The following is a 21,688-nucleotide window of genomic DNA, read 5'->3' as shown; positions in this document are numbered from 1 at the left end:
TTCCTTCCCTGCGATGTCTTAGAAAATTAGATGAGCAACCGTTCTCTTCTCTGTTTCCCCTAGGACAATTGCTTTGGGGTGGGGGAGTAGGGGGCAGCCAGCAGCCAGCCAGCCATTTCTCTGTTCTCTGTTTAGGAGCAGCTGAGATTGACACTAAAATGAGAATAGCTGGTCCCACCTTAAAGGTCAGTCCACCTGAAGTGAGCCTGGTCAGGTTAGGCTAACCCATTGTCACTAACTTCGGGGCTAACCCCCTTTACTTTTCCAGCAGTTGGGGAAACAACGGACAAGACTTTTCTTGGTCTTGAGAAGCTGCAGCATTTATTAACTGACACACTGTAGCCTATACTGTACATTCACTGCCAGATGGACAACTTACTGCTAACCTTTTCCTCTACTCCGCTCACATTCACGTCACCTTTTGCTGCTTGCTCACCCTCGCTCAACCACAAACTCACTATGTACACACATTAGATACTGCCCTATTCCTTAAAGGAGCTACACTACTCTTATAACAGTACCTTTCATATAGATGTCCTTTTTGAACAATGAGGAGAGGGAGAATTCTAGTATTTGATACACTAGTCGATGACTAAAAACAATTTCACAATAATGTAGGGTGTTATCGTGCTTGCACAGTGTGCGAGTGACAATCATATGTAATCCATCTTGGATTTTTGGAGCCAGAAGTGACCTTATTTGGACGACAGGGTGGAGCTGACCTTAACGTTAGCTGCGCCAGTCATCTCATTCATTTGAATGGGGGTAGTGCGGCTCGGCTGCAGCCGTTTTGGCCTCTGCGGCGCCACACTGGACTGTGGCCGGAAAGTTGAGCCATAGTCAACTTTTGGAGAAACACAACCCGATGTCACTGCAGCTGAAGGCTGTGGTGGCCAATCACAGCAGGAGATCAGACTGACAAGAGTTGTAAACTCTGCCATCAGGGAGGACAAAGACATTTCTAGGACGAGGGGAGGACATTTCTCTTCACTTGATAACGTTAGTAAAGTTAGACTTTGCTGTCAGCTTCCCAATTCAATTTAAAAAAGACGAGAGATAAAGAGAGAGAGAGAGTGAGAGAGAGAGAGAGAGAGAGAGCAGCTGTGGTCAAGCGAGCTAGAGAGTGAATGAAGAGAGGGAGCGCTGGTAGCGAGAAAGCCGGTGAATCAGATCATAGAGCACAAATAAACATTCCCACAAACTCACACACCTCCGCTCGACCCTGCAGCTGAACACCGCACTGCCTGATTTGGTGTGAATGCAGCCTAAGTCTCTTAAACTTTTTCAAGTCATTAACTCTACAGATGTAATCCCACCTCCAACCACAATGTGGGTTGCAATGGCAGAGTGGCGCTGTCAGTATTTCCCCTCGTTGACATTACGGGCAGAAGAAGAAGCAAATCAACGTTGTTTATGAGGTATTTTTATATACTTCTCAAGAACCACTCATCCAAACAACTTCACACTCGACATGGCACTTCCTTGAGTCCCCAGCAATATATCAGCCAAGTCTGAAGTAGATTGGATGAACGGTTCTTGAGAAATGTGAAAGACAAACATACAGACAGACAGACAGACAGACAGAAAGACAGAGATTCCTTGCTTTATAAACCACTCCTGGACTCCGTAGCCCATTGATATTAATGATCATGTGAAATTTAAGCAGTGGTACTCATAATTCTGCAGTGGCGAATGAATATAGGGGAAATACTGCTCTTCTCAGTGACTGAGACACACATTTAAAATCACAGTCACGTGAACGCTAGTCCTTCGAGGTTTCCTACACGTCTTGTTTTGGAAAGCGTTAAGAGAGCGATGCTGTCATGGCTGCAGGTTGGAAGAGTGTAATCTCCTTTCCCCCTAAGTCATTAATAACAGCAGCCAAGTCTGATTACATCTGGACGAGCTCTTTAGAGCGTGAGAAAGCAGGACAGGTCATTTACACCAGACTGTCACAGAGCCTAAAGAGAAATGAAAACAGAGGAATTCTCCTCATAATTATGTCTTTAATTATTATTTAGGCTTAAAGGAACATAACACAGAGTAGGAAAAACAGACACTGAGAAATACATTTGGTAATAGTTGAAATATGTAATACGTTTCTAAAATTCCTGTGCAAAAGAACAGCCACCTATGATTTAAATGATTTATTGTGAACCGTAGCATTGAGTGTCTGTAGTTAAGGTGGAAGCATGTGCTCTTACGACAGATTTCACAAATCACTGAATCCCAACACAGAAAACTAGCTTGCTTAATCAGATGCAATCTCCAGCTGCCAGTTCTGCCAATACTCGCCCCATGTGGGAGACAGGAGTCCATGGACTTGGAGCAGCAGCTGCTTGAGAAATATTGAACTGAACGTCATCTCGCCGCCATCCACCCACCATGCTCACCCACACTTTGTTGTGTATAGAGCACCAAAGGGAGGACAGAGTAAAAGAAAATTACTTACCTTTTTCCTTTTGTTTTAGAGAATAACCAATATAATTGCTGTTATGTTTGGTGTTTCAATTTCAGTGGTTACAGAAGAAAAAGTTTAATTTTATAATCACTGAAGTCCAACAGGGTCCATCAGTAAAACAAAAAAGACACCCAGACGTGTGGGAATCATAATATTTAAATGCATAAATCTAACACTGAGCACAGGAAGGATACTCTCGTTACATTTCAGTCGGAAACTTCCTGTCACCGGCTGATTGAATAGGAATATTTCTGAAAGCGTGCTTCTAGCTTTCTCTGTCTCGGTGAGTCCTGAGATAAAAACACCATTTACCACTCATCTCTGTAACATTAACAAACCTCACTCTGGGCCTTTATTCATCACTTACAGCTGATCTTGTTTGGAAGTTCATCATAAACATGCACACATTTAGAAGACTGGAGTTTTGTCAGTTTAAATAAGCATTCCATTCTCCTGAAAGGAGAGTGGCCCATCTAAAGTTAGCTCAGTGAATGCAGATTTGCAAATGTTATTCATACCTGAAGCAAAGAATGAAACATTTCCAGCTTAAAGATTTTGACAACTTGAGCAAGGAGTCTGTAATCTTTGGGATAGAAAAGCATTAATATTTAAAAGTCATATTTGGTGGACTTCATCATCTCTCCATTCCATTCAAGGAATAGCTTTTCTAGGTGAGATGTGCTGTCTTGTGAACAATCAGTGATGACAAGTGACACAACAAAGATGATTTACATGTGTGATTACTTAACACTATTTTAAAAACAGTGTTGTCAGTTGAAGTTCACTGTCTAGGTCTCATAAGTTTGAACAAAATGTATGAGAAAAAGTCAAATTTAAGGTCAAGTAGTCTAAGTAAGTAGGGGATATGTGTCAACAGGAAGTATTTGAGAGCTACAATACTGCTGCAAAAACAATTTTTTTGGCTAAACTGTCCTGTCCCTGTTTCTGCATTTGCAGACAAAATAAAGGAAAAAAGGTATCTGAGTGGTACTGTACAATAATTTATTTTACAGTACATGATATAAGAGCAACCCAATTGTATGAGACATAATGAATGGTTGAGGAGTCACTGGCATACATTTGAGTGTTAAGCATGGTGCAGGGTGAACAGATATACAGTCATCTTAAACCTCCAATGGATAGGAGAAACGGATGAACACTATATATTTGTGAGCATGTGTTTTAGTTATGGGGAATTAGTGCAGAATTAGTGAAACTGCAAATAAAAAAATAGTAATAGCTATAGGGTGAAATACCAGTCCCTTTGCAGTACATTTCATTTCATGTATCTAGAAGTCTTTATAGCTGTTTAATGTTGATGCATAAAGGTGAAAAGGTAAGCTGTCGCTGCAACAGCTCCATTTAAATTCACAGTGATGGATTAAAGTAGGGTGGCAAATTTCAACTCTAAAGCCTTCATAAAATGCAGTTTCTCAGATGATAAATGTTTCACCTGAACCAGTGAAGGTAGGGGGGGTCATAGGCCAAAAGAAAAGTGAGATTTCTCTTTGATGAGGAGGAGTTAATAAATGGTAGACAGGACAGAAATTACAAAGGACAAAAGAACAGAGTGTTATATCAAAGGAAAAAAATGAGCAAAACCATTATCATATTGTTCTTTTTTAAAGCCTTTAATCAGTCCAGTAAATTTTTAACAGGTCTCTGTCCTTTGTTCAGAGTTTTTCATTAACAGGAATTCATGTCATGATGTTATTGCTGCTACCTGAGCTGGTGACGTCAATAGAAAGGACAAATGCTTTGTTAGGGGGAGAGCGGCAATTGAATTTGAAAGTCAATAAAAAATTACGTTTTCAGCAGAAATTGCTTTCTCATCAGTTTGCGAGATGAATTTTAATTGTTTGTTGTCATTGTCATTATAGACAATCAACCAGAAACTATTTGCCTCAGAGGAAATCTGTTTGAATAACCTGATAAATTTCAGCCTTCCCGGCTGTAGAAAATCAAGTGGAGGAAATGAAGTGTGTTTGCTATTCATCAGCAAGTGGGTTATTTTAGGCGCTGGTCCAGTTTGTATCAGGTGATACATTTCTCTATATAGTTGGTTCTGCAGGCTAGTCGTATTCCACACTGAGATCTGTCAAATTATTGGTTTGTCAGACAGTCAAATATCATGAGAACAATGTGAAACCATGTGTCACACATTGTCAGCTGGAATTATTCATGTAATGTCCCAAGACAATATCCTACTGACTGATATAACCATGGTGTCTACTCTAAAATTACTACAAACATAGGAGTATTTTCTTTTTCCTGACAAGAAGAAATGACTTGTTGTGTCATTGTTCAATTTCATAAGGTCCTCTGTCAGTCACGGTTGATGTTTTGCAATCCGCTGAGGGAAAAACATCAAATCTCTGCACTCAGAAATACACAGTGAAGCTAGAGTGATAATTTCCCCCTCTGCTTTGCCAGAATGTGATGAAAACATGCATGTGTCTATGTATGAGTGAGTGACTACATGCCAATATGTGTGTGTACACACTCATTGCATATGTGTGTGTGTGCTGCTGTTTTTTTAAAAAAGAAACAGCAATTATTCTGTCAAGAAGCCTCTTTATTCTGCAGGAGTTCTACATTCAGCTCTGCTTCTGTGGAGAAACTGTTCATTATAGGGGGAAAAGATGTATAACCATACAAACATTAATCAGACCTACGACTGGCCCGGAGGTTATAAATGTGTTTGTCTGTTCAAGGATACCCTGTAGGAAAAACAAATTACGCCATGTTACAAACATTATCAGAGTGGTTAGTTTCAGTTGAACTATTTGTTGTTAGTAGCGCAGTGACATTGATACATTATGAGATCTGTGACCAAGCAAAATACCTTTCAAATGCTCTTGTTGGATTATTATTTGTAGGGACTCCATTCCTTATAGCTTTTTTTGTGACAATTGTTTGTAATTTGTGATATTAAATTAGCTTTTCTGAGATTGGGTTACTGCTAAACAAGCTAGCATTATACTGATTGTCTGACCGGGATCACGACCATGCAAACGTGTTGCTACAGCATTCTAGGTACTTAAACTCTTGTGGACTCTACATTCATGTTTACTAGATTAATTACTGTGTTGTACTTCCCATAATTACATATACCTAATATTTCAAGAGAAATGTAATGCCACCTGAATTATATTTATATCAATATAATGAGGAAACATTTTTAATGAATGTATCGACAAAAAATTGTTTGACAACATATTTTATTTGTTTTCCCTGCAATCTTTGCTCTTACAATGCAAAATCTGCTTGTAGCAACTAAAGCCAACTAAAGGAAAGATAGTGGCCGTGGTTAAATACAGAAAAAATGACTTGAAGCACAACATATTTTGTTTGCTTTATTAATGTGTAACCGAAACCATGATCCTTCTGACCCAGAGTATTTGTAACCAAATGCATGACTCTCGATGTGAACCCTGGCCTCCGGTGTTACAGTCCTGTCCTCTGTATGGCTACTGTCCACCAATTTGTGGGTGGTAGAAATAAGTAGCAATTCTCCAAGTCATAGAGACATTTATAATCCTGGCAGTAACAATTTCGTGATATAACTAATTTGACAGCTAGTGTACTTTTGTAAATCCAGTTTTCTTGTTACTGTACTAATACATTTTTACAATACCTTTTGTCTAAATGAAGGAAAGCCTGCAAGCTAGTTCAGGCAGCCCAACTCACACTTTTGCTGCATCCCTGCTGCCACACTGCTCAAGCAAGCTATCCTGTCACTTGCTGCTACGACTGCTGCCGTTCATATAGTGTTTGCTAGTTGTAGGCTTTGAGTCTACCTTCCCCTAGGCGGGAAGTTATTATCATCGCTCCCCACTCCCTACTGTCCTGAGCTCAATATTTCCTTGTGGGGAGTGATGAGGTTAGAACCTAGACGCCGGACATTAATGCTGTACATATTCTACATTTAATTAATCTACTCTGCATGAGTCGGATGACTGAACTCATATTTATGGTATCTCATCTCTTTTCTGATTTGTAATCACTATCATTGAATGTACTGTGTTTAATCCAATACTGTTTTCATAGTTGCTTCATTTTTGCAACACTGTTTTCAAGCTTTATAAGAGATGTGTTTAGCTTGGTCATGGCTAAGATCTACATGCATAATGAGTGAAGAAGAATTGTATAAATGATTGGTTTTCAGAGGGTGAAAGTCAGCAAAAGTAAGGATGTTATAGGAATACCATTGCTTCTCAGTCAGTTGTTTTAATTGTATTTCTGGTACCACACATCAGGGCCTATTTATTGCCTCATGCTGAGGTCAGACCAGAATTGGCAAGCATGAGCAAGCATGACTGGTAAACTAATATTAACATTCCACACCTTCTAAATGATCCATGTATATAAGGCAATGTATTGTCCTCCGCCATGCCACACTTTCTGCTGCTTCTATTTTTTCACCATGCACTTAAGAAACAACAATCAGCCCTTTTGAATGAAAGGTCAGTCCTGTGTTCTCTCTCAGATTGGCTCAACATTAGTCTAGCAATTTGGCTAAGAATGGCTGCATGGTATGTGTCCTAGACCGCTGGACCACACCTATCTGATCTTTGCACTGGGAAGGTCAAACTAAATTAAAACCTGTAATAAGCATTTTGTTCCACACTCATCGACTTTGACTCTCGAGGGTACATTTTCTACACTGTGTGAGAAACAGCTTGCTTACAGAATTCCTTTTTACAAAGATAGCTAAACAAGTTCATAAATCAATAAGCCTGTAAAATAGCCAAGGTTGTGAGTCATACATGCTCCAGTTCATTCTGTGGAGGATAAGAGTTCATGTTCCTCACAAGCAGTATCTTCCAGTGATAGCTACTAGTATCTGAGGCCCTATTTAAACTTGTCATTTTAAGTGTCTCGTACTGAGATAAAATCCAGATGAGATTTAAGACCCTTTCATGTAAACTTAGCCACATATATGTCTCCATTGGCCAGATCATAAATCTGATTATAATCCGCCTTCTGCACTCTATAGTTAGTAATAACAACTAGCTAACAATTATCCATAAACTAACACAAACACATGGATGGATGGATAAACTACTAAGTTTTATCGTCTTCACAGGCTCTCATTCATGCCATTACCCTCACCCATACAGGTCAATGCTTTCTCACCCATACAGATCATTTAGTGGTTAGTGGTGGTCAAGCAACGGGGAGAACAGCGGCTAATTTCAGTGTCATTTCAGCATTACTTTAGCTGCCGTTATCAGAAGGGACGGACAATGCCAAAGCTACTTTCATAGAGCGTTAACTGACGCATGTGTCTCAAACCACCTCCTGAAGTAGCTCGCGCAATTGGATTTCAATGCATTGCAAATGCTTCTTCAATACATTTACACTTAGCTTTTTAGAAATTGGATGGCTGTCTGATCCAGCCAAGACGCATGAAGTGACTATGTGTAAATGGAGTCTGAGTGTAAATGGGTTGTAAGATTCAAGTAGACTAGTAGCATCTGAGTAAAAGTATTGTTAAGAAAAGCAGCACCACAGAGTTTCCTTAGCTTTGTTCCCTCACTGGTACTCAGGTACAACTTCACCAACAAATTACTTTTTTGTCACATAGATGTTTCGCAAAACTGTATCGAAAAAGGCAAGCAGTGCAAATGGCCCCTGGATAATGCAAGGTAGGTAGACACCAATCTTATCCTTAAACGGAAAGAGCTGCCCTCAGTTATCCGACAATCCCCCAGAGGAAAATTCATGTTTATATTATTAGCCTGCCCATATTGTCACATGAGACTATTAGCATAAAAAATGCCCAAGAAAAGGAGTTGTTTAAAGCTATGCCTGCAGGACTGTTTCCTTACTGACTGACTGTATATTGCTGCTGTCTGAGGTTGCCTCTCTCTGAGAATTTTAACCTTTCGAGCCGTCTAGACCCCCAGAAGAGCCTTTAGCTCCAGGCTCACACCTGTGCTCCAACTGAGAATCAGGACAACAACAACAGCAGGGGCCCTCAGTCCAAACACACACACAGGGAGAATTATTAACACGTGCACTTACACACAAAAGTGCATAAGAATTCAGATGTTTCCATCCATCTACAAAAATAAGCCACACTGTCAACTTACACATACCAACATCAGACAAAAATTCATGCAGTGACCAGCACAACAACCGTGACTTCAAACAGCTGGGTGGGGGCTACCGTGCTACCATCACCATTTTACCACCGCATTTCTTGCTGCACTCTGGCAACGGTGTTACCATGGCAGCCATGGAAACAGAGAATATTTTTTTCCCTGCTCGGTCCCACTGGAATTCTATCTACCAAAGACATTCTCTGTGTCTTCTCTCCTGTCCCTGTTTCTGCATTTTCTTCGGTTAACCAGTGAAATCCCTCATCCCATAACAACAGTTCTCCTGAACCTCTGCACACACAAGCATGAGGTGATGAAAGGAGAGTGATGGTGCCCTAGCTTTAGCAGCAAAATATCAGATCACAACATTATGCACATGACAGTCACAGCAAATGAGATGCCAGTTTGTGAGGTTTGTTTTCTAACATTATCATCATTAGTATTCATTCATGTTGCTTTGTGTGGTGCATTTTCAGATATTTCTTGTCCAATTGCTTGTGTGCACTCTGATGTGGATTGTCTAAATAAACCATGAAGTCCATTTCCCATTTCTCTCATTTTTGCATTTGCATGTTTGTCTACTGATGCATTTGTATGTCTACCTTGTCGCCTGTCTTTCATTTCCTTGGCCTTGGTTGCACCTCTAATTAAAGTTGGGGTAGGTGGTATTCTGGAAAAGGCAAAAAGAAAAACTATGTCCAGAATATGAAAATAAAGCCCTCCTCCTGCAGCTCTCCCTCCTCCACTCTCTGTCCTAAGCCCCTCCCACCAGACAAACACAGGCATTAGCATACTCCCACGCAACACAACAGTGTTTACTACTGCACTCAATCACGCACACGACTTCCTCTCAAGGCACAACAACCATTAGTAAAGAATAAATAGTGAACAGGAAGTGAAGTCTGCCACAAAGTAATGAGTTTCCCATCTCCCTGCTTGAATTCAAGTGATACTGTGTTTCTTTCATTGTCTGCCTCCAAAACCTCCTCAGTCAGCCATCTGTTAGAGAGCCAGACCCGGCCCCACAGCTCCGAACTGAGTCCCAGAGTGACAAGTAGAACCAGGGCGCAGAGACGAGTTCACTTCCATTGAAAGCCTCTTGCTCCAGTATTGTTGATAAGATGATGCGCTGTACAGTTTACCCTGCACTACAGGCAATAGTCTGATGATCGCACAATGTTTTCATTCTTTCTGTTGAGATTCCTCTGTCGGTATCCCACTGCTCGCCTGGCCTAAAAACTTTTTATGTTGTCTACTTCGCCGTGATAGGTAGGTTGACAGGCAGGTAGTCCGTCCAATTACTTTGGGCTGAATGAAATGATTGAACGGACTTATTACAGGCCTGCGCGAGCCACAGATACTGCATTTTTTTTCTTTTTATTGTCAGAGCATTGGAGTTATTGATTGCTGTTGGGATATACAGAGAATTTCAACAAATATTGCAAAAAATGCTTCTAAAATATTTCCTACCCGAGCTTTAAGGTGAGTAGCCTAAAATTGGAAAATACACAGCAGCACAGTAGATGGAGCCTGTGCTCGTTGTTAAGACTGCACTCACTATCTTTCCTGAAGAGCCCTTATCTTCACAGCCCGGCCCTGTCTAATGATGGTGCATAGGTCCACCCTTGGTTCACAACAATGAATCTAATTTGTTGTTCCTCTTAAAAGCTGCAGTGGTCTTATGTCTCTATGGTATACATTACATACTCTTATTAGAGCCACTTATTCTACATCCACATCTCTGAGATAATCTATCCACTTACTCAACAGCACAGTGTGCACCCTTTTCAGTGCATATAGCTTCTTCTCTCCCTTCCCAAATCCAAATAAGTGTGAAATGACTTGCCACTAGATATTAAGACAACCTGCCTGTTCCATATTTTAATTTCATCATATTTTAAGACATATCTTTATAAATTACAGCTATTTACCTATTGCACAGTATTCAGAAAGTCTCAGTCTACCATCTCCAATGTTTTTCATCTTTGTCTGATTTGATTTAATTGAAATAAATAATGCAAAGACGCAAGCAAAATACAAATGTGTTGTTTTATATGAAAATATTAAATGAGAGTAAATAACAGAAATATAGATAAATGAACATGATATAAGGCTGTAGTGTTGGAAACAAGCTCCAGGCTTTTCAACAAGTGACATTTATTTTGAGGAAAGCTTATATCTGTGATCAGAGTGTAATCATAAAAATTATAAATTTGAAAATCACCAGCAAGATGCTATTTGCTTGGATGTTAAATGTGGCTAACGTAGCTGACATAGAGTTAATGTAAGATCAATATAAGACAGAGCCACTCACTTCAACAGATTTCCACTGTCAGCATGCAGAAATATTAGCCTAGTGGAGGCTGCATACCTGTCTCAGTGTTTTTATATTCAGTTGAATTTATAAGAAATTGCCAAATTTAAGGTGCAAATTGAAAGTACTCACTCTGGTTTTCAAAAAGCACAGAAGTAATGATTTTTTGCGAGGAGGGTGCTTTTACATCCTGCATTCACTTTATTTTATTCACATAGTATACCAACAGCTGGTGCTTGGTATTCTATGTCAGGTCTAATGTGAGTATCCAAGAACATTGTGGAATCACACTGCTTGGTCAAAGAAAGGCTTCATTATCAAGAGATGTGTGAAAAATGTTCAAATGCAGTCAAGAAATGTTTTGTAGGAAGTCTTCATTTCTTTGTGATGAATATGTGAAGTAAATACGTCATAGACACAAGAAGAGCAATCAGGGAAATAATTGTGGAATAGATCAGAGACGTACAGTATAAATACACAAAGTGGACCCAAGAGTAACAGAGTGCTAGACATACTGACACATACTGACAGTCATACAAGCAGCATGTTTTATTATTTAAGCACAACAGGCTCTCCAGTAAAAGCTGCCATTCTCTACCTTCCGCAGCAGTCATGATGATGTTTAACTTGGTGCCTGGTTCTCCAAGGAGTCAAACCTGTAACTTATCTCTTTCTGCCAAAACAAGATTCACTTACTGTGGACAGGGTGATTCCTGAGACTGAGCAGACGTAGTCTACTACACACACACGCACACATTTACACACACTCGCATGCACATTTTCTTCTCTCAGGCTGATTAGAAAGACAACTGTTTGCTCACTCCCAGCGGAAGGAAGGGTTTTTAAACAGCCAAGCTATCACTCTGTAACAAGGGCCATTCTCTGAAGTCTCCAGAACAATGCTGGTGCTATATGGCTTCATGTTTTTTTCTGTGATACCATGATCCCAAGTACTGTTTTTAGTAATGCACAAGTGTGTGTATGAATACAGATGCACAAGCATTGCTTAACATCAGCACACTACTAGCTGTCATGTTTCATCTATGGAGCATGCTGAGGCGAAAGACAGTTTTACCTGCAAAATGGCACCTGTCAAAATGCAGATTTGTATGCATCTGTGCATATGTCAGAAAGTACATAGATATGTGTGTGCAGTTTGAGCGCTTTATTTGTTAAATTCAATTTCTCAAAAGAAGTACTTTTAGCTCTGACCAGCACAAGTCACTCTGATTGTCAAAAATAAATAATAAACATACTTCTCTTTGACTCGCTCAGTGGGGGGGAAGACAAGTTGTCCATGCAACAGCCTCCAGTTTTTAACCCCCAGTCATTTAGTTTCCAGTCAATTTAATGCAACCATTTTCATAGCCGAGCTTGTTTTTCCCAATATCTGCAGACACACGCTCCTTTAAACAAGTGAAACCTAATTTTCAAATGAGCATGGGACCGTGAATGGCATGCCAGTGTAAAAAATGACCACCTAATGTTGGACATTGATCATCATGAAAATGAATGCTTGTCAATTCTGACTGTAATATACTGAATTCTCTCTGTGAGAAAGAGTGAGTGACAGAGAGAATTTGTGTGTGAAATGTGTGTGTGTGTGTTTACGCATGCCTGCATGCCAGCTGCTGGCAAATGCCCAACAGTCTGCTTGACGGCTAGTGCTAAATAGGATTTCCTTTCAAAAACATGCTAACCCCCACCTCTTCTGGATCTCCCTTTAAATGTTCTGTCTGGCCTGGTACTTCTCAAAATGGATTATAATGTTGTTACTGTTCGAAAAGTATTATAATCTTGTCATATGCCAAAGCATTCATGTGCATTAGATATGATCCCAACTGAGAGCTCCACTGAGTTTCTGCAATGACGTCTGAGACTGCGTGTTCCACCACTATCATTAAGATGGAGCGCACAGATAATCAGTCTCGCTGATTATGTTAGTAGTGACTGCCGGTGACCTCACTCTCTAAGAGAGGACTGCTCCAAAAACAATGTTAGAATTCCTTGTTTAGAGCAGCTATGACTGTACTTTTTTTAAAAATCTTTGTGCCACATTCTGGTATCGTATTTAAATATTCTAATATGGTTTATATTTGAGCTTGAAAGGTTATTAATGACCTTGGAGCTTGACCTACAACAGCGGTTTGACAAAAATCTAAACTCAAGATCCACTTTTTCTGCAGTTCACCCAATTGTTATGGGCAGATCTGTCTGCTAAGAAAGACTGTGTCCTGGGGTAGAAAACTGTGGGAAAAAAGTTAGTAAGTGGACTAAGGATTTATTTTTCAATGGCATTTTTCAAGAAATAGTCAGAACCACACAACAATATTGTTTTAAATGATGTCTTTCCCACTGATGTCATGTGGTGCAGTGATGTCTACTACATTCAAATGCTGCACAGCTTTATGTCGCTCTATGCTGAATTGCGTCCTGGTATGCTGTCAAGTCCAAGTCTTCATGAAACAGTGACATTTTGATGCTATAAAAGAGTTTGTTTTGGTTTTTTTAAGCAGAAGGCCACTGTCCTCCTCACTTCTCTGTCTGCAGACAAAAAAATACCAATTTTGTCTCACTTCCCTTGAGGTGGCTCCCTCATTTTGCTGTCACTCCTTTACTTTATTTAACACTTCTCTCTTTTGTCCATCACTCCTACCTTTTTCTTCCCCTCTTCTCTTCAGCCAATATCTTCCTATTTGTTGTCATGTGAAAATGAGGTGATATGGTATGGACTTTTTTTTGTCTCAGGCAGCATTTTTTGTCCTTTCCTCATGTAAAAGCCCACCTTTTTTGCTGCGACTGGCAAAGCCAAAATCCCAGCGAGGCTGTAACTCTACACTTAAGTGTGTCTGTATCCTGGAACTAAACATAACCTATTGATTAGTTGAGCTTGTTGAGGGCAGTGAACAGCCTGGGAGTAAGCGCTACTCGAAAGGCTCAAGTCGGGGCAAGAAACTTACTTAACAGGATCCATTTCTGTTGGGAGAGTGCAAGTGTGCAAGTGTTCATATGATGGCAGACAAATAGCCGTCTCAGTCCGTCCAGGAATTTGCAATCATGCAAATGCAAGAAATAGTGTTCAACTAATCCCTGTATTATGTGGGAGAGCTTGCAATTGTGTCTAATCCACATGAAAATGTGTAACTGGTTCATTTTCCAACATAAATGGACAAATAAATAGTTGAGCTGAAATATGTATCATTGATTTAGTTTATTATTCATTTGTTTTACTGAGCCTTTTATTTGTATATTGTTATGGTCATTCAGTGTATTATTAATTTAGTGTATTATTCATTTGTTTTACTGAGCCTTTTATTTGCATATTGTTATGGTCATTTAGCCAACTAGAGCAGTGATTTAACATATTTTTACTATGTATCACAGATATTGTTGTCCATTACCAACCATTTTCCAAATTGTGTTTTGCCTTCTTTCCAGGCGGTCATTGGCTCACTTTCATGCTAGTGTGGTTTGACAAACAACTTGCCGAGATTTGAAAATTAAGTGTGTGATAGATAATCTATCATAGCGAACATTATGTCTGCGTGTATTCTTGTCAGAGTCATGTTATCACTTTGTAGACAGTTGAAAGTGCAGATTGATTTGGAAAGCCATCAGACACAAAGCTCACTGTGATGAATTACCAAAATCAAGCCAGTTTCAAGTCTGTGAAAAGATCGTTTTCATAATGTTCTGAAATTAATAGAAACCAAATGAAGCCTGGAAGATAGGACACAATGAAAAATCTGTAACAGTGTTGTGTGCTTTGGAAATTGTTTGCACTTACGTAAAATATAGATTATTTAAAGTAAAGGGACTAAAATAGGCTAAATCACAGTAACTTTCCTTTAAGACAGCAGCTGCAATACAACATTTCAAGCTAATTTTACTGTCACTGAAACTAATTAAACAATCACATTTCCTTGCCTGTTTTATTTCAAAGCAACATAAAATGTTGCAAACTCTACCACTTCATTATTTCAGCTACGTAAACACTTTGTGGTGGAGAAGCCTTGTGTTGCTCTTGATTGATCTGACTGAGTTCAAAGCACAGTGTTCAAATCAGAACCACACACAGTTTCTCTAATTGAGTCATTTTACGTAATGGCTCCTAATTGTTTCTGCAAGTACTTTTAATAGGTGACAGACTCAAATCATCTCTTCATTATCACAGTTAACAGTAATGTCATTATACTGTGAGTTACCTATAGCATTAAAGGATGAAGGGGGGATACTGTACACAATTTTATGGATGAACTCCTCTGAGTCCACATTAGCAGGTTCATCATCTAAAAGCCAATATGTAATTGCTCATGCGTATGGCTTAGGAGACCATGCAGTGTAAATTGAAATTACACTGAGGATGAATCCTCCTACAGAGTTCCACATGCAGATCAAATTAAATTGGTTTATTGGAAGCTATACCCCCTTGCACTCAGGTAGTTGTGTGATTTCCATCGGAGGCCGTCACCTCTAATAGCCCATGTGGCAACTGAATTTCTCGGCACATTCTTGTGTAGACACATACATTAAAACAAAGACAGCCACCCTCAGAGACAGTGCCAGTGACCCTGTTAGACTGTAAACACACTTCTGCCAATGTAGACAGTTACATCATTTGTTCCATGCAGAGTTTTTATTAAGCAGCCACCTCACTGGCAAAGCACTGACGTACACTTCTAACGACGGTGGAAGGACAGGCCGGTACGCTGGTGGAAGGCAAAAGAATATACAAAAAGAAAAAGACAGACACTGTGTCGCCTGTGGGAAGGGGAATATTTTATCCCACAAGAGTTGGCTCATCTCCCTGTGGGCACCTGTTGCCATGGCAACAGGAGCTGGGAGTTCTGTCAGGATGGCTGGTCAGTGGTAGGGGATCACGGGACATGAAAGGGGTCAGCAAGGGGCGTGCAACCTTGATGCCATCATCAACCCGTTTCCTCCAACCTTCAACTCTTGCCTCCTTGTCCCTTCTTCTACGGGCCCATTCAAAGTCGGGCTGGGCGATAAAACGATATCGATACGAGATCGCAATAAAATTTATGTCGATAATGATGATAAACTTTGGACATTTTTTTACTCAATATGGACGGATCTAACCGCATATCACTCAGCAGAAATAAACACAACAACAGCCAGTCACTCTGCAGTTTCTTCGCCTGCACATCAAAGTACACACCCATTTCCTACCACAGCCAACGAGACTACACTAGTGCTATAATTAGCAGGGCTATGCCTATCTGGAGTGCCCGTCACATCTAAAATAACATTAGCTGAAAAAAGCTGCTCTAAGTCATGGACACGTTTCTCTAGTAGAGACATCCTGCCTGCAACTGCGGAACAGTCATCACACGCCATCGTTTTAACAAGGCTGCTTTGACTGCGAATGCACAAAGCTAAGTGCTAAGCTAGGCTAAGCTCGAAGCTAGTAAATAGTAGAAACTAGAGGCTACACACTAACACTATTGTCATTTTATAAAGAATCTCATGATATGTGAACTAAGCACAGAAAATAACATAGTCAGTAAGATAAATGAAGAGGTTACAGCAGAATATGTACTGATATATATATAAAAGATGTAGCATAATGACTGGATTACAATTTTGCACTTTTTACTCAGATTTCTACCTCTAAAACATTTAAGAGATGTAAAACCAGTACATAATTAATATCTTTTAAACTTATTTGATCTTACAGTTGAGTGTCTGAATGTGCCGGGGCCTTTGTGATCCACTTATTTACTTTTTTTGGCTTGGTTGAACTTCTACAAACATTTGAGATGTTTGCTGCCCTGCCAAAGGAATTTGATGTGATAATAATCACAGCTTTTAGTTTTCTTTACATTATTTTAATAAGTTACAAGGCAAGCTAACTTGTATTGTTTTGTTACAGCAGATAAAGCACGTTTGCAAAGTTAAATGTTTATATTATGTTATGTATTTTTTATGTTAATAAACTATATTTTAAAGTTTAACTAATGAACCCTCTGGTTTCTTAAGGCTTCAGTCATTATCAGGATACTCTTTAAATGGCAGCATTATCAAATTATATATATCATGGTAAATATTGATATTGATCAATATGGAAAAAATTATTGTGATTTTTTTTTTGCCATATCGCCAAGCCCTAATTCATAGCTGGGCCACACATAGATTTTCACCTCAAACACAGACAACTTAACCAGCTCTCAGTGTGTGGAATTATTTACCAGTTCAATAGTCATTATACTGAATTCTTCCAACACAAATTTTTAAACTAAATATAGAGATACATATAGATACAATTTGGACAAGAAAAATCGGAACATAATATCATCAACTGTCCATCACAGATGGTCTGCCAGTATTTTCAACAATCATTTAAGGCACATGCACACATCAAAACACACTCATACGCAACAAAAGACGGAAGACTAAACATTAACATTAACCATTTAGTTCATACTGTCACTCAAGAAGACCCTCCCCTACATTCATTTATTTCAATTTAAACTGCATGCATGTGCACATTAAACCACCAGACCCTTTCTAATCTCACCTTTTGTCTATTTATTATTCTATCCAAAGACACATTTTTAGCCATTTCCCATTTCCTGCCTTGCATAAACACACATTTTTCATCCTGACACACTCTCTTATAACACACAAGTTCTCAAATGTGCGTGGTCCACCATCTGTCCTCTCCTTTCTCAGTCTCCTCTCCTTACTCTATTAGGATGACTATTCAAATCGCCAGTCTGATAGACCACATACTCACCACTGTACATCCTTCATAGCTGGAGCTTTGACACATGAAAGAGCAGAGGCAGTAAACCTTGCCATTTAGCTCACTAGGGGTCTCACAAGACACTTAACCGGAGTGTTGCGAAAGCGACGACTGGTGATGGGTAGTGTTTCATCATGACCGAGTAACAATGCTATCGCTGGGTTCCATGCACCCATTCATACAGTGACAGTGTGATCCCTCTCTCTGTGTCGAAGCGGGACTGATAACTTAGAGGCTAGAAAGACCCCTAATTCTCCACACAAAGGCAACAGATTGGCAACAGACTCATGCAAACACTTCAGATGTTTTTCCAGGTGCCTGTGGAGACTCACTCTTGACAGTGGCAGTCCTGGTGCAGTTGTAGAGAATAGCCAGCTCTCCAAACACCTTTCCTGGCCCCATGGTGCAGAGTTTCAGGCTCTCCTTTGTCACCTCCACCTTGCCGTCTGAAAAATGCAAAGAAAGACAGATACACCATTAGACATAATGCTATTCAAACTGCATTTCTTTTCCTGCCTGATTACCCAAGTGTCTGAGTCTTCTGCTACATTCAATATGATCAGCAAACAAAGTTTCGGTAATGAAATGGAGTGGATGATAGGTATCTGAGGGCTTTTGCTTCATTCTTGGGGGCACTCAGCCAGATTGCTCTTGACTCACTGGGCTAGAAAAAAAATAAGATTATTTTGCAGTGCTGTGGACTTTCCAAGGGCTACTGGCCTCCTACCAAGGCTTGTGCATGGCCCTGTTAAATAGCATTGCAGCAGCACCAACATGAGAAAAATCTGCTTTAAGCTTAGCGCATCATAACTCATAACTCACAGACACAGTATGCTCTGCCTGAAGGTAAGAACTGTTTTAATCAATATACTGTATGTGAGAATGTGTAGAGCTGAGGCATTTCACAAGGAATATTCCAAAATAATATTATTATTAATTAAGCATACATGGTTATATGTACTGTACATTGAAACAGCTTTTGGTCACTGTAATAATTCCTCCTGTCCACACTAGGACATGAGATTCCTTCTTAATGCGATTTCAATGTCAGTAATGAGGGTCAAAATCCACAGTTCAGTGTGAAAATACATTCTGATGTTTAGCTGAGGTAAATATGAGGCTTCAGTCAGCCCTGTCTCCTCAAAATTACATTTATATTTACTAAATGGCAACAGCAAATATGTTTTTTTAGGAAGCATAATGAGAAAATGTTGTTAATTAACATATTTGGCAAGGAACAAAAATGTACATTAGATTCTGAACATATGAGTGAAATGTTCAGTGTATTCCTTTTTTTTTTCATAATATCAAATTAATCAGTAGAACATCCACTGGTAGTAACAACAACGCTATTAAACTTTGTTATGTTTGTCATGTTACAGTTTAGTAATGTCATTTTTAGGAAACAGGGTTGCTTCTGTGTTGGAGTTTGCCGAGTCAACTTCCAAAGTTACAGTCTGTTAACTGTCAAAGTTCACCACAGCTCAACAGGGACCGCTGTCCAGGGGGAACACAAAAAGGGGGATTTGCCACTGAAAAGACTAACTTTGGGTTATACCCCCAAGATTTGACTTTTTCAGACTACTGAAGCCAAGTATTATCTTCAGCTGAACTTGAGCAACAACCCAGAACGAAGACTGTGGATTTGGTCCCTCATCTCTTACGATCACTTTAGGAAAGTGTGAATAGAAGGAATTACAGCGACCAAAACCCCTTTTGACCTACGTATGGGTATGTGAGTATTGTACTAACATAGACTTGAAAAAATGTGAACCTGTCCTTTAAGGAACCATTAACTGCTTTTTATCTCATTAATATAATATACTCCAATAACAATGGGGTTTTTCCCAACAAGACCACATGAAGAAACACTTAAGCAAGTACATCCATTTTCTTCTTCAACAGTGTAGTTCTTTGTGCCTGTAACTGAGGGGATGGCTGCTGCCACTGTGTTTAGACAAGCCTCATCAAGGATGTATGCTTTCCTAGAAATTGAGCATTCCAGCAAGACTATAACTCTGATTCACCGAGAGCAGAAACTCAAAGAAAATAGTTCAAGAGTGCTCTAGGCAACTGATGAAATATAGCAAGATGATAAGAGCAAGCGAGTCATCCTCAGAGGAAACAGTTTGACACGTTATCTTGTTAGAGAGGGCCTCAAACCCCTTTGACAAAAAGCCCCCCAAAAAACTTGTCTGTCTCAGGACTGATTCTGTTTCCTTTGTAGTCTTTTTTGGCACCTTATTGTAACTATAGAGTGCCATTTTCAACGTAGTAAACAATATATTTTCCATTTACACTCAGCATGAAACGATACACGAGGGAGAAAATACTCACCTCAAGTATGTCACCATCTTACCATCTACTTTCCCGATGTTTTCACTGCCCCTCTTATACAGCCTTTTTGTGTCAGAGCCTTCTGGTAAAACTCTGCTTTTTCCACTCAAATAATGAGGTAACAGTTTAGAAAACTGAGATGTTTTGCCATAAAAAGTTACTTTCCGATTTTTTTAAACAATGCTTTATTTGTGCATCGTTTACAAGCTTAATTCATAAGAGGTTTCTTAGACTGATTGAAAAACATACACACAAAACTTGTCTCTCTCAGATGTTTCTTTAAAATCCAGTAATGGCAGAGTTGAACACAGGATGGCTCACTTAAAGACAGTAACAGGAAGCTGACTGCTTGATCAACTAAAGAATTATTTAAAATTCAAAACAATGCTGCAGTTCTGATACATAATCATGGTTTTGGTTTATGTATGCAGAAAAATTATGAAAGCAGTCATTAAACACTGTAGTTTCTCATATTTCTCCTTCTACTCCTTCTAGACAAGCTGATGTTTGTCACTTTCATGAGCATGAAATCGATCACTTCATGAGCACCCCTCGTGCTTGTTCACAAGAACGACTGTAGAATGTTTCATGAACTGAATACAGCTGAAATGTTTTTGTAGTGTCAGTCTAGCCTCAGAAAATCTATAGACTGTAATAAGTAAGCTCAGTTCACTATAAGATTTAAGTCTGGAGAACAGGCATTGAGAATCGATTGAGCTCAACACATACAGTACGTGTCAGACTAATCAGCAAACTGTGGGGGGGGGGGGGGGTTTAGATGCTGACATGACTTGTCACCTCTCAGAACTCGTGGACCTTTACAACGAACTATTAAACCTATGTGTCACAGACAGGGGATACAGCACAGCTCTGAAATTGATGAATGGAAATTGGCAAAGGTTTCTCGACAGCTGCCATGTTTTTCTTGTTTGAAAATTGTAAGCGAATACCAAAGACATGCCTGCGTGTAGAAGTGGTTGTTCTCTGAGTGAAGGAGGAAGCTGTCTGTCATCAACTGTTTGAAATGTCTATTGAGCTTTGCTGTATCAAAACAAACGAATCAAAAATTGTTGGTTGTTGTTGGAAGGCTCTGATTCATCAGTAACGTTTAGTTTCAAGAGGAAGAAACTCTGGTGGAGTGCAAGCAAAGAAAGTCCCTGCAGTGATATATAGATAGAGATAGATACACTATATATCTGTATATATACAGATTACTGGCACCCTATTCAAAAGGACACACGACACAGAACCTCATTAAGTGCAATAAAGGGCAGTCCGTGATTTAAAAACAGCAGTGTCTTGTGGGTTCATGTAAGGACAAACACAACCACATACCAGGTAGTAAAAACTTTCAGTCTCACATGGACAAAACTATTACTTTCCTGTGGAGAGCCATGCAATGTTTCAACTCTGAGAAAGGTGAGTCGTCAGAGTACAGTGCTTGTTTTGGATAATTCACTGGCTGCAGGCTGTGAGAGAATTGCTAGGAAATTAAGTAATCCAATTATCCAATCCACGAATGGTGTTTTTTTTTTTTTTTTTTTAGTTCAAGTTCACACGCACCCATGTGCACACACACAAACACATGGTCCACCTTCCTGTTTTCGTGTCTAATAAGACCTGCTTTATCACATTCTTTATTACGGAAGCTCCAAATGCACTTGAAATTCACCTCTCATATGCAAGTGCTATTCAAATCTTAT

General features: G+C 39.5%; 1 protein-coding gene across 2 annotated transcripts in view; it reads right to left on the bottom strand.

Moving 5' to 3' along the window:
* LOC121911925 (cGMP-dependent protein kinase 1-like) overlaps positions 1-21,688 on the bottom strand; it is an 84,128-nt gene that overhangs the window by 36,547 nt on the left and 25,893 nt on the right. For both annotated transcript variants that reach the window (XM_042433880.1, XM_042433879.1), the window contains exon 3: positions 17,981-18,094. In XM_042433880.1, coding sequence (XP_042289814.1) covers positions 17,981-18,094 — 114 coding nt within the window. The remainder of the gene's footprint in view (positions 1-17,980; positions 18,095-21,688) is intronic.

The sequence above is a fragment of the Thunnus maccoyii genome, chromosome 14 (assembly GCF_910596095.1).
Source record: "Thunnus maccoyii chromosome 14, fThuMac1.1, whole genome shotgun sequence".
NCBI lineage: Eukaryota > Metazoa > Chordata > Actinopteri > Scombriformes > Scombridae > Thunnus > Thunnus maccoyii.
The sequence above is the reverse complement of the archived record's forward strand: the minus strand, read 5'-3'. Positions and strand labels throughout refer to the sequence as shown.